Source organism: Argiope bruennichi, chromosome 4 (genome assembly GCF_947563725.1).
Source record: "Argiope bruennichi chromosome 4, qqArgBrue1.1, whole genome shotgun sequence".
Lineage (NCBI taxonomy): Eukaryota > Metazoa > Arthropoda > Arachnida > Araneae > Araneidae > Argiope > Argiope bruennichi.
Genome location: NC_079154.1, coordinates 121177996 through 121192412, shown reverse-complemented (window position 1 = coordinate 121192412; position 14417 = coordinate 121177996). Strand labels below are relative to the sequence as shown.

The following is a 14417-nucleotide window of genomic DNA, read 5'->3' as shown; positions in this document are numbered from 1 at the left end:
TACTTTGTTTTTAAAAATGACTTTGGAACTAATTTAAAGCTTGCACATTGCAACTGCTTAACTACTGTATCTTTATCTCTGAGAATGTTTTTGTATTTGTTGACTTTTCATCTTCAAGATTTCAAAAATATTTAATAAGTAACATAAAAACAATTTTGAATACTATCCTGAAATTTGAATATATTCTTCTATAATACAGCTCAAATAAGTTTCAGTTGAAGTTAAAATAGAATTTTGAGTTGTTTCTCGTTGCTCTTCACAACAGCTGAACTGCCTATAAAATAACATGAAATAGCAAAGATAAATGGTTTATAAAGCAAGGATAATGATTTTTTTTGTGTCGCTGTCGGAACTGACGATTTTAACTATCCAAATGCATATAGAATGGCTGAAACTCAATTCATTCACCTGTCTGTTTTTTCCTTGCTTTTAATTTTTTCATAATTTTCTCTTTAAAATGTTTTATGCTCTCTTCATTTTTAAATATATTCATTGTCTATTTTTTTAGAATCTTTCCCTTTTACTATTTACAAAAACTGTGAAATTCCATCTTATTTATCCTATAATTTTTTTTCTTATTTTAATCTTGCATAAATGCATAATTATTTTTCTTTGAGAGCAATAATCACATTATACAAAACATTTTTAGATAAGCATATCTATGTTGTACCTGATGCTGCTTACGATCCTGGGGGACCTGCTTAATTAAAAAAATTAACATTTGGATTTAATGCAATTTTTAGATTTCCTTTGTGAATTGACGAACGGCAAGCGTAACTTATCCTGGATAAAAGACTGCGAGAAATACTTGGATATATCGGTATTTTTACTTTTATGGATTAACTTGTTGCATAATTCAATCACATTTGCTCTTCTTTCTCATTGTTATGGCTGAGAATCCTTTATACACTGAAGTTATGACATAAAAAAAATCGTTTTCCTTGCTTTGCTTCGAAATTGCGATAAAAAATGTTCTGGGTCATAAAAAATCTTGATTTTTTACGAGTGCGTTTAAAGATGACGCAAGGGAGCAAAGATCCAGGATATTTACGATGGTTTCATTCATATTTAAGCTCTGGGGGTCAGTAGGGATTGAGGGCGCAAAAATCTGATGGAAAAGGGTAAAACGAAAAAAGCATCTTTACAGTTTCGTCATTTATTATTGATTATAAACTTGATTATTGTTGAAACTACTCTTGCAATATTGTTTTTATTAGATTTTTTTCTCTTGAAGCTTATACAGCATTTCAGATAACTAGTTTGTTTCAAGATAATATGTTATAAGCAAAGAGATATATTAAGACCTCCTTTTTTCAATATGCAATATTCTTTAGAGCAATGGCACACATTACCAACACCTATACTTTCTTGTAAAAAAAACAACAAGAAAATATTCTGGCACGATATACAAAGGGAACTTTTAAGAATTATTTACCTGTTTACTAACTGTCCTCTCTTGGTTCAATTTTTCTGAAAATGAGCCTCAAAGTGTTGTTAATTTCAGTATAATAGGAATCGCTCTTTTAGAGAATCTATAATTAGTTTTCATTTTTCCCACCAAAAGAAAGCAATAAAATATCGTCTACGACTCATCTAATGAAATAAATAGACAATAAATTATTTCTGAAAATTTACATAACCATATACAGCGATGTATAATGCTGTTGTATTCTCCTCAATAGTTATGGAGTTGTTAGGCACTTTTTGGCATGAAAAGAGTTTGAATTTGTGTTTTTTGGCACAAAGCTATGTTGTGCACCATTCAAGATGTATCAACTAATAATAAATTAGTAAAATAGAATGTGAAAGAAGTCCAAATGCCTAAAAAGTTTGGAGCCACTTTAATTAGAAAAACGGAACAATCATGTTCCAAAATATGGCACAAGAAAGCATGGGTAATGTTTGAATGGCTAATATTTCCATGGCTAAAATGAATAATTCTTTTAGAGAATCTATAGTTCGTTTCCACCTTTCCCACCAAAGGAAAGTAATAAAATATCGTCTACGACTCATTCCAATGAATGAATAGACAATAAATAATTTCTGAAGATTTACATAACCACATACATACACTGCATGTATGGATTTGTTATACTCTCACCAATAAATATGGAGTTATTAGGTATTTTTTTATATACAGCACCAATAATGCCTTAAGGCACTGAAAATTAAAAAAAAAATTTGCTTTTCTTCAGTTGTATCCAGCCACAAAAATCTTTGGAATTTGAATTCAATTGCACAAAACTGTTTCGCGCCGTGTCTTTTACAACTTGATAGTTACTAGGACGTGCGGTTCGATTTTTAGAACAAAGAACATATATGAGAAACTTTATTTTTAATACTGATGGAAACAATTTTCTGTTTGTTTTAAATGTTTCAAGATTGCTCATTTTCGAATGTCGAATATTATTTTCTCAGCTACTAATCCCAGTTCACTGAGAGATTCCTGGGAATGAGGCTGCAAACTTTTTGGCCAAAACGGGTGCAAGAGTTCTCCAGAGACCTTTGAAAAGCCTCTCATTTCATTCAGTCAAACTTCTAATAATAAGAAGATACTCCACCAGGATAAAGAAGTGAGCACTGTGTGATTCTGCCTGTAAGCCATAGGCCTCACTGCTTGAGAATACATAGTTGATCCCAGATTTTTCTAGAAGTGCATCTGTGGCTTTTTTCCGTCTTACTAAAGGCCATGACTGTTTACCCGCATAATTGCATTGACTTGGGCTTTGTGACTCTCTCTTATGTCCTCTGTGCAGACAACATCAAATATTTGATGCTACTCATCTTGACTCGTGCTCTGCACTTGCGTTATTAAACTGTAAAGTTCAGAAATTTTGGAAGGCTAGAGATCTAATGGCGTCATAGCCAATCTTATGGCTATTTGTAATAAATAAATATTATTTTCCCTGAGATTTGTCCTCTGGTGTTTGACTGGTCAATAGAAACGACTTAGTAGACTTGAGAGAAAATATTTTCCTCAAGTCTTTCAATCAATATTTTCCCTGAGTTATATATCTGAGAAAAATATAATAATGAACAGCTTCAGTTGAATACTTTATATAATATGTACAGCCAAATTAATATTCACTGACTGTCTATTAACAATTAATAATTCCTTGTAATGAAATTTTAGATTAAACTAAGAGTTATAAAAAGAATCAAGGATTTTATATCACTACTTGTCAAATATTTTTTATTAAAATATTACATTCAATTTATGATATCAGTAAATTTATTTCTATAGTTTATTTTTAATTTGTTTTCAAAAATTAAAATAAAGCGCTGAAATATTATTAGAATAATGTAAGGAAATTGTTTTGTTAGCTTTATTTTATTAGCAACAGAAAGGTAGTAAGAAAAATGTACCAATTAGAGACTTTTTGAGTAGATAGAAACTCTGAAAATTTGATAACTTTCAATAGAAATAATAATATTATGACGCAACGCACTAAAATCACTAACATTTTTTTGTCCTTTTCTTATTCTTTTCTCAAATTGCATTGTTGAATATATAAAAGAAAATAAATAGTAGTTTTTCATAAAACAAGGGCATTGATTTTTCTAAAGGATTAGAGAAAATTCTATTTCTAATTAATACTTATTATCAATTAACACCGGCAATACGTGGAATGAATAAAACGACTTATTTACGTATAAAATGACTTAAATTTAACTTAGAATTTCAAACCATTCACATTATATTTTTTAAAAATCTAATTTGCAGCAAATCCTGAAGGTTTCCCAAGATTGTTCCTAATCGATTCTTTTTTTTTTCCTTCTTTTTCTTTTCAAATCTTGCTGAAAATGTTCCTTTGAAACTACTGTTCTCCCGAATAAATGTGGTGCTATTACTCTCATGAAAAAAACTAAACTCTTGAGCAAATTCAATTCATTCATATATACATATACGTATATATCGTAACCTTGCCATTATATATTTAACAAGCAAGCATTCCTCGAATAAAAATGAAACTGATAAAAGAAACTAGTGATCGTTAAATTACTATAAATTATTAGCATAAGCAAGGGTTTTTTTTATTCACCAGTTGTTTTATGAATGCTTAAAATGTCTTAGGCTAAGTTTGGAGATATAGCTTCCAATTACTTTCTTAATCTAAGAGAAGAAATATATTTTTCTTCGTTATTTATTGCTGTTAAACTGCTGAGAATTTTAAATCGTTACTAAGAAATATTGTGTCACTGTATTATATTGATAAGAAATTTCTCTAATGTTATTGCCGAGACATTTCTGGGAATTACTCGAAGATATACAATATAAATGTCACAGAATTTCAAAATTTTAAAATATTTTGTTTATAAACATATTGTTTCTTAAAACAAATATATAGTTAAAAATTGATTTAAAGAGAATTTTTTTTCATGCGTACGTTTCTACATCAATAAAGAATTTTCATTTAAAAGTTTTTTTTTCGTTTAAAATCAAGTTCTGCAATAACATACTGTGTCTTAATAATAATATGACATATAGAAATTTTAAAACGCTTATAAATATTTTTCTAAACTATCCATAAGCTGTTATAACAGAATTACGTATATCAAAAACAACACCCATTGGAAGGTACAAAATTTTAAAGTTATAAATGGAAATGTTAGCAACATAATGCCACTTTATGACAAAATGCAATATTTATCTACAATGTTGAAGTTTAGTTAATTTATGAAAGAATTTTGACAAAGAGACATACACACTTTTACCAAGCTTTTTTTCAGATATTCAATTTTATATTATCTTCATACATGTTTAATCTATTTCGTTTTTATTACTTTTCTTTCGGATGTATTTCTAAATAATTTTGCATCTAAGGCTTCATAAACTTCAGATTTAGAGGTTAAACAGATTAATCACATTTAGATTCTTCATACTGAGTTTCTAACTTTCGTTATACCGTGCTTAATAATTTCGATGAAATCTTGTATTGTATTTGATAGTGAGACACATTGCCTTTGAATGTGAAAAAAGCCATGTTTTAAAACATATTAACTGCAGTTTCCTACCTGCTTTTATATTAATTCTATTAACAAGAAATTCGAAGATTTATCTAAAAGATTGCAAGAGAAAAAAATCAGTGCTATTGGTAAAGATTAAGGATTTTATGATGTGAAAAAACATGGTTAATTTTTAAAGACTATTTGGAAGTTTAAGAGCTTCTAAACTTTAAGTATTTTATGATATATTTTATATGCCACTATTTTACTGTATTCGATTAAGAAAGAGATGAAAAACAGTGACGGGATGCTTGCAGTTACAATGAAAAATTTGGATGTGACTCTCGTCATATAATCATTTTTAAGGCTAACCCATGAAACATTTGTGAAAGACAATAAAATGTGATTATTTTTTTACCATTACTCCATAGTGTTTATTGGTTGCTTTGATTTTTAATTCATCAAACCTGACTTTTTCGATGCTGCAACTACCTTTTAAGCATCATTTACAGTTTTGGAACTGCGAAAGTTTCAGTGCATTAAATTAAAAGTAGCTACTGCGTTTTGCAGGCTTATATATTTTGTTACTGCGACCATAACTGGAAAAAAATGATTGTTGTTTCTCATGTCATTGTTTTGTGTACCTTAAAAGATTAGAATCCGAAATTTCATTATGCTTCCTTGACCCATATGGTATTTAAAACTTATCTTTTTGTATTGATGTGTTTTTTGAAATGATATTTTTTGAAGCCGATTACACTTTAACAATAATAATGGACTATTCTCATAAATTCTTATAGGATTTAAAGAATCTACACGGATTAACGACGCTCTGTTTAGTTCAGTATTCAATTTTTCTTCCCTAATTCTTCTTTATTCCTTTCTCCTAACGCGAGAAAATTTGCAGAATCCAATGCAGCACTACTTGAAGCTTTAGTACTTTAGTACATTAATTTTTTTTCTTCAAAGAATTAGTTTAGCTACTGCCTTTTACAAGTTTAGATATTTTATTACTGTGTCCGATACTGGAAAAGCAGATTACTTTTTGTCATGTTATTAGCATCCGAAGTGTTATTATACTTCCTTGAACCATATGGTCTTTAAGAATTGTCTTCTTATACTGATAATTACTTACTTTAAATAATTACTTGATATTTTTGGATGTCCTGAACTTTTCACGATCTTTCTGAAATACTTTTCTATTACACTTGAAATAATAATAATGGACCATAAATTCTTATAAGATTTGAAGAACCTATCAAGTTGATGATCCACAGGGATTAATAACGCTCTGTTTAGTGCAGAATTCGACTTTTCGACGGCACGAGAAAATTTGCAGAACCGCTTGAAGCTTTAGTTCTTTAGTACATAATTTTTTTTCAAAGAATTAATTTAGCTACTGCTTTTTGCAAGTTAATATATTTTGTCACTGTGACCGTCCCTGAGAAAGTTGTTTGCTGTTTCTCATATCATTATTTAGTGCATCTTAAAATAATGCACCATGCATTCGAAATTCCATTATGCTCTCTTTACCAATATGGTCTTTAGAACTTATCTTCTAACACTAATATATTTTTTTTAATTAATTGCGTAATATTTTTGGATATACTGAATTTTTCACAATATTTCTAAAATACTTCCCCATTACACTTTAAACAATAGTAATGGAGCATAAATTCTTATAGGATTCGAAGAATCTACATGGATTAACAACACTCTGTTTAATGCATTTTGGACTTTTTTACTTAACTTTATTTATTCCGTTTTACAGAATCCAATGCAGAACTACTTGAAGCTTTAGTGTTTTAGTACATTAAAGTTTTTCAAAGGATTAGTTAAAATTCTTTTTCTAGCTAAGTAGTTACTAGTACTTAGTACTTAATACGTGAATTGCATAAACGGAGATATTTGCACAGTCAGTGCATTAAATTTAACTTAATATTTCTAACCATTCACCATTACATTTTTATTATGTGCCAATTTACTCCAAGTCGTGAATGTTTCTGAAATTACGTTTAATCTATCCCAGTTTTTTTTATCTTTTCAAAATTTCGTGAAACAAGGAAACACGCCTTTGAAATTGCTATCATTCCGAGTAAATTGGGACCATTACTCTCCTGAGAAAAACAAACGCTTGTACAAATTTTAAGCCCTGTAACCTTTTCATTAAACTGCAGAGGCGTTATTTATTCAAAAAGCATTCCTTGAACGAAAATAATACCGATAAAAAAAATCGGCATCGCTAAATTACTGCAAATTGTTAGTATCGGTAAATAATTTTTTTTTTGTTTAGCAATTGCTTCGTGAAAGTTTAAAATATTGTTGTCTAGGAAAGTGTAGCCCGGAGTTATAGTTTCTAATTATTTCTTTCCTCTAAAATATAAAAGACTTTTTCATTTCTTATTTAATGTCTTTGTTGAAATAACGCGATTTTATATTGTTTCTATGAAATATGAGGCTGTGCTGGGATTGATGAGAAATCTGTCTGATATATGCGTCTAGAAGTTTTTGAAATTTTTTTTTCTAATAAAAGTGTCATACAGTCATGAAATTTTGAATTATTCCATACGTCTGGAGCTTTTTTTGAAGTAGAAAAATAAATACAGAGAGTCAGTTTTGAATTATTCAATATATTTTGATTCTGTTTTAAAAAATAAAATGACAAAGTAAAAAGAGATCATTTATTTATTCATTTTTATATTTGAGAAATGAAAATGATTAAAGTGAAATAAAATTGATTTTAAAGAGGCGAAACAAATTCGAAATACAAGTTAAATTTTTAATGCCATTTGATAAATACAGCGACTTCATAATACATAACAAATATAACGGGGAATCTATTTAACACAAAAATTTGTTTTTAATTGTTTTAAAATATTAATTTAGAAGCGAAGAATAATTATTAGACACAACATTTCCATATCATATTATTTTAAACAATTATATAATAAGATATCGAAATCCGTTGTTTTATTAAATATTCCAGTTACAAAATAAAGAATGATATTCTAAGGACTTTAAAAAATGCATAGTATTTATAAAAATAATAAGAAACGAAAATAAAAATATTTTTCACAAAAATAAAAAAAAATAATGTATTTACATACTCGCACCCAAAACAAAATTTGTATTTGAAAAATGCTTACATTACAAAATATTGGAACTTTTCAATGAAATTTCATAATCTAAATAATTGATTTTCATTTGTACTGAATTTAAAATACGCTGTGAATGAATAATGGCATGATGTTATAAGAAAACGTTGTATGAAATTAAATTTTTGATGGTATGAGAACCAATAATTCCTATTCCAACTTTGATGTTATGTGATTTGAGTCCCTTTCATCATTGTACTAATTAGTAAATTATAAAATTTATTTGCTATTCAAGAAATTAGTTGTACCGATGATGCAGAAATTAATAAGGAACTTAAAATATTACTTATTCAGAATCATAAGTATTAATTTATTTATGACTAAGGGGACGCCGAGAAAGAACTTTCACAAGTTTTTGTTCATTTCTCTTTTCTCTGTACATCTTTAACTCATGTTTTTATTGAGAAAATAAAACAACCATTGTAGAATTTCCGATATATAAACAATTCCAATAAAAGAAAATTGTTCTCTAATCAAAATGTTTTCGAAAAGTATTGCTGATGATTTACATTCAAATATCAAATTACTGTTCCCAAAATAACACTGGAATTCTAGTTATTGTTCAAAAAATCCAATATTACTTAGCTATCCTCGTTTGAAATGGAATTCAATAGTCAACAGTTATTTGTAGTTTCTTTTTTTATATTTCCACATTGAAATAGGGGTATAATAATTTTTTATATTCTATTTGAATTCTCTTCTGATAATATTAAATGGTAGTATTATGGTTTCATAACAAGGGATATATTACTCGGCCACCTTGCAGAGAGTGTTTATTAGTTAATGTTTAGATTTGGGCCCATAGAATCACATTGATAATATAAAACTATCAAAAAGCGTCTTGAGCATCAAATGAATAACACGTTCGGTATCACTGCAGTGAATAACCCACTTTTAAAAATAACTTTACAGTACAGAGTTATGTTCTTTTTATAGTGAAATTTTTTTTATATAAATTAGCTGAATTTTTTCATTACAATAAAAAATCATGCACACATTTCGTAATTTCTGGTAACTGCAATTATAGTTTCATATTAAATTTTGGATTTATTCGGTCGAGAAAAAGTAGTCCAAAATACATATTCTGCTATCTGGCTTTTGTGTATTAACAACATGCTTACGATTAATCGTCGAAGATCGCATGCTAACGCAGTAGAAAAGATAGAGTAAAGCCAAAAATTAATTTCGACTCAACCAAAACCTTCAAATAAATACTCAAGTACTAGTTTTCTTTACTGTACTAAGAAGTGCACAACTCTCATTTGCAAGACTCTGAAAATAAAATCTGAACACTTTTGGAATTATCTGCCTTGCATGAAGTCTGAAATTTAGGAGAAGGGGAAGGATATATTACTTTTATTAGAGAATACAAGAGATAATTTTATGAAGAATATTTCCCGCTGGACTTTGAAACTTAAACTCATGATGCTATTTCAGTATAATTATCTTTATTTTCTATTGTCCTGTAACGCCATATAAGAGACAAAAATTGCACAAAAATGGCGGCAATCTATTCTGACGTCCAATCAACATTTTTTTTTTTGTTATTACATAATATGAAACAATGGCAGCCGAGAAGAATGAAGAATATTTTCATAATTATTAATTAATTTTATCTAAATCATGCTCGGATTTTAATTTGCTGTTCTATTAGTTTTCAGCAGCATTAAAATTATAAAATAACACAAAATAAAGAATATTCAAAATCTTTTCCGTGCCTATTCATATATGGTAAGCTTATTGAAAAATATGAGCGAAAGATGAATATTTTGAATATGTTTAAACGTATTAAAAGTATGAAACATTTAAAGGATGAACTTTTCATAATATATAAATGACTTCATTAATTGTATTATCAATAGCTATATCCATTTTTGAATGATAACTTGTTTATTAATATTATAATGGTCTGTCGACATTTTATAAATTTAATTTAGACTGTAAAAGAAATTAACCGCCAGGCCTTCTTTTTAGGCCTTTACCTTTTTTAACACCATAACACTCAGAAATCATATACGATTTGTGCAATGCACACACGCACACACACATATACACATATTGGCTGTTATCGTTTTTTAAAAAATATAAATTAAATTTTATTTTGCGTAATAGAGAATTTTTTTTTGTTCTTATTGCAGTTTCCACAACAGATCCTCAAACGTCCTGCGATTTCGAAGATCCTGATTTGTGTGGCTGGTCGCATGACCCAACTCATGATTTCGACTGGAAACGGAATCAATTTGCTACTCCATCGGGTCATGTCGGAACTGGACCTTCTTATGATCATACTTTCGGTGAAGGAAAAGGAGGTAAGATTCATCTAATGCAAATGCAAATGCCACAGTTGCGAAGATGTTTTTTTAAACGGTTAGGCACAGAATAATTAGAATATATTTGAGGAAATTGTGATCAATACAGTTAAAAAATAAGGCAGATATGCACAGATAAAATAATTTAGATATTTGAAGCTTTTAAATATAAATTAAATTCTTGGAATACCATGAAATTAAAAATATATATTTATACAGAATGTTCCTGAAATTATGGAAGGAAGCGTTTGGTAAATAATATAAAAGATCATGCAAACAAGGTTATTTAAAAAATAAGATAGAATCTGAATCGCAAGTATTGTTACTATGAGGTTGTTTGTCAGCTCAACGCCGATTTAATGGCATGAAAATTTTCTATGGCGCAACAACTTAGGTGTAGGGAAAACCAAATGCAAATCACATGCAGCATGACAAAAACATTCATAGCAGTCTGGTGAAAATATCAAACAACATTGAATACTAAGTTAAAATACTCGAAGAACTTGGAGCAATACACGCATGCAGCACTACATATATTTTATAATTGCTTTTATTTAAATAATTGACGAAGAGTCCCTTGTAGTCAACAAGTTTAAGTTTTTGGCACCCATATTCTATTACAAATGTTACATGATATTTTAATATTTACACCCTTAATACAATCTATATATTGATTGCATTGCTCTGTATCATATAGCAGTAAGTATAATACCCTTTTCAGTGCGCAATTCTTAATAAAATAATATTTTCGTTTAAAATAAAAAACCAACCTTACTTATGAATTTCATATGCTTCTTAATTCATGAATTAATTCAGGAATCTTCTTAATTCATGTAATTATTCATCATTTTTTCATTTTGTTTCATGCTTTGATACTTTTGAAGTATCCTTTGATTTTTTAAATTTAAAGTAAAAATGAAATAACTTATATACGCTAATTTTTGTTTGCAAAGAATTTTAAAATATTGCTCTTATTAAAAATTGAAGGCATTGAAATTAATAAAACACACGAAACTAAGAATGGAGCGGGATGAAAATAAGATGAAAGACTCTGCAAGTCTAATAAGGGAAACAAGACAAAGTATAGCCTTATTGATCATCGGAAATAAAAAAAAATAGAGTTAAAAGTTTAAATTTAATATAATTATAAGTGTTCAATGCCCCCCCCCCCGCAGAAATGCGAAGGACATCAAAGCAGTACAATAACTCATCACACAATTTTTTCTGCGCGTTGCTTAAAGTGAAGTTTTGAAAAGATGCGAATATGAGCGTATCGCGATACTTGTTTTTTTTTTCTTTTTTTTTCTGGCGCTACATCAAACCTCAGGTTTTTATTCTTCCGTTACTAAAAGATGTTGAAAGAATTTAAGACATGCATATCTGTAAACTTTTAAAACATCACATCAGAAATGCTAAAAGAGTATAGGATGAATTATTGTATCACTTATTATTTGAGAAGCCGCAGCTTGCAATGATCAGTTAGTAATATTTTCAACTTATTTTTCCTCATGTGTTATTTTTAATTTCCGACGAGCAACAAGGCTGTATTTGTGTTTTCTTTAATAATCATGAAAAGATAGGATAAATTCAATTTTAATTTGCTGCTGCAATCAAAGTTTGAGATTTTTTCATCTGATAATTTTTTCAGGTTTTTATCTCTTCATGGAAGCTTCGGCACCTAGAAATGTGAATGATACGGCAAGATTATTTTCTCCAGTTTATCCATCTGAATACAGTGGCGGCTGTTTCATTTTCTGGTATCACATGTTTGGTTCTACAACAGGTAGGAGTAATTGTTTTTATGAAGGTTAAGAATGTATTATTTTTTAACAAATCTGACTAGGTACAACATTTTTCGGATGTATTTGATATATTCAAAATTAACTGACATATAGTAACTAAGTGAACCTAAATATTGCATTATTTTCTTTTGCAAATTTTTGAAAAACTCTTTTTTCTTTTCAAACTTTGAATTTTCTTCTATGGAAATATCTTTATAGGCTTTCAACCATAAAACGCAGAACTATATAAATGGTTGAATATAAACAAATGCTGCACTTTACACTAAATTTGCGTTATTTTTCTTGATTAAATTAATCTGCACTTTTTAACAGCCGTTAATGAAAAATGCAATCACAGAAATACTGGAAAATCTTAAAACTTGGTTGATGCTTAAAACACATATAGAAATAATAAGAAAAGAGAAAAACACAGCATCAATCTTGAAGTAAATAGACCCATTCTACAAGTCTTCATTAAAGCAGCCGAGAGCTTTCTGGAAGCTCGTAGAGTGGAAACTTCAATAAAAAAGTAATCGCAAACTTCATATAACTGTTAATTGTACCAAAAAATATCTGTATAAAAGAAGCAAATGCTATTTTAATGCCTCAGATTTATAAAAATGGGACAAAATTTTAAATTGCGCGTGTTGGAGGTCAAAATAAAGAATGGTTTTAATACTACTGAATAAAAATTATGTATATAATATTTTTTTAACTGGATCAAGAAATGATTAGTTTGTTTTTTTCTGTAATATTCACTAGAAAAGCCGAATTAACTATATTAGTAAGTGCGTAAATTTCCATCCACACTCACGTCCATAAGTTAAGGATAATGCAAGTTCAGGGAAAAAAAAGAGGCAGAAGCAAAGCAAATGTGACTTATTTTTGAAGCCTATTTATTAAACAAAAAGGTAAAGAGCAAAAAAGATGCTATATGTTTGATATCCTTAATAAAAATTGCAATTTTTCGTTCCCTGGAGCAAATAAAAAAACTATTTACAAAAACCAATATTACATGATTGGTATGATAGTTAATGCATATTATGTCTTCCAGACAATGCAATAAGGTCCGTACAACGCCTAGGCATGCTGAGTATCAAATTATCGACCTGTTCTTGGGAAATATTGCACCACTCATCAAGCAATGTTCTCCGAAGTTACGGTAGACATGTAGGAGGTGGTTGACGGGCTGCAAGTCGTCGGCGAAGCATGTCCCACACATGCTCTACTGGATTCAAGTCCGGTGAGAATGCTGGCCAGTCCATACGGGTGATATCCTCCGATCGAAGGCTTTCGTTTATGATGTTTGCACGGTGAGGACGGGCGTTGTCATCCATAAACACGAATTCTGTGTCCATGGTGTCCCGAAACAAATGTACATGTTGTTCGAAAATGTCGTCCCGATAGATTTGGCATGGTTCCAATTTGAATATGCAGATCAGTTCTGGAACCCAGAATAATTCCTCCCCAAACGAGCAATCCTGCACCACCGTAACGGTGTCGTTCAATGATGTTCTCTTGGTGGTAGCGAGTACCTTGGTGGCGCTCTCCATATCCAAGTCCGGCAAGAATCAGATTGTAAGCTAAACCTGGACTCGTCGGAAAACCTCACATAAGTCCACTGTTGTAGTGTCCACAATGCATGCTCTCTACTCCAGGCTAACCATAGGCCACAGTGAGTTACAGTAACTGGAAGACATATGAAAGTCCTACAAGAATATAGACCAATCTGCCCTAAGCGTCTGTACACGGTCTGTCTTGAAACTGTCGTGCCAGTGGCTGAAGAGAGCTGACGAGACAGGTCTGATGCTGTGCTCTGTCTGTTTCTTTTGGCAGTAACTGCCAAATGCCTGTCCTCATTCGTCGCTGTAACTCGGGGGCGACTAATGTTGTAACGTCTACTCACATTACCATCATCTTGGAATAGTTGCCAAAGCCTGGAGATGACACTCTGGGCGATTCCAAGTTCCTCGGATATTTCCAGCTTGGTGCGCTCACATGCCAGATTTCCGATAATTCTACCACGTAAAAAATCATCCAAATGCGTCCTTTGTGTCATAACTATACGGTTATTGCACTGAAAGGCTTATAAAGCGCTTGCGAACAATTTTACTTTTTTGCCTGTATTCCTTATGCATCACTCTCTTACACTCTCGTCATTCTGACGTACTGCCGGTGACATCTGGTGTCTTCCTGAAATTTGCATATGATTTTTGAAGATGTGT

At 30.0% G+C, this 14417-nt stretch overlaps 1 protein-coding gene across 1 annotated transcript in view; it reads left to right on the top strand.

Moving 5' to 3' along the window:
- Positions 1-14417, top strand: part of LOC129967035 (uncharacterized) — a 208942-nt gene that overhangs the window by 108493 nt on the left and 86032 nt on the right. The window contains exons 4-5 of the mRNA XM_056081671.1: positions 10241-10411; positions 12060-12194. Of these exons, the coding sequence (XP_055937646.1) occupies positions 10241-10411; positions 12060-12194 (306 nt within the window). The remainder of the gene's footprint in view (positions 1-10240; positions 10412-12059; positions 12195-14417) is intronic.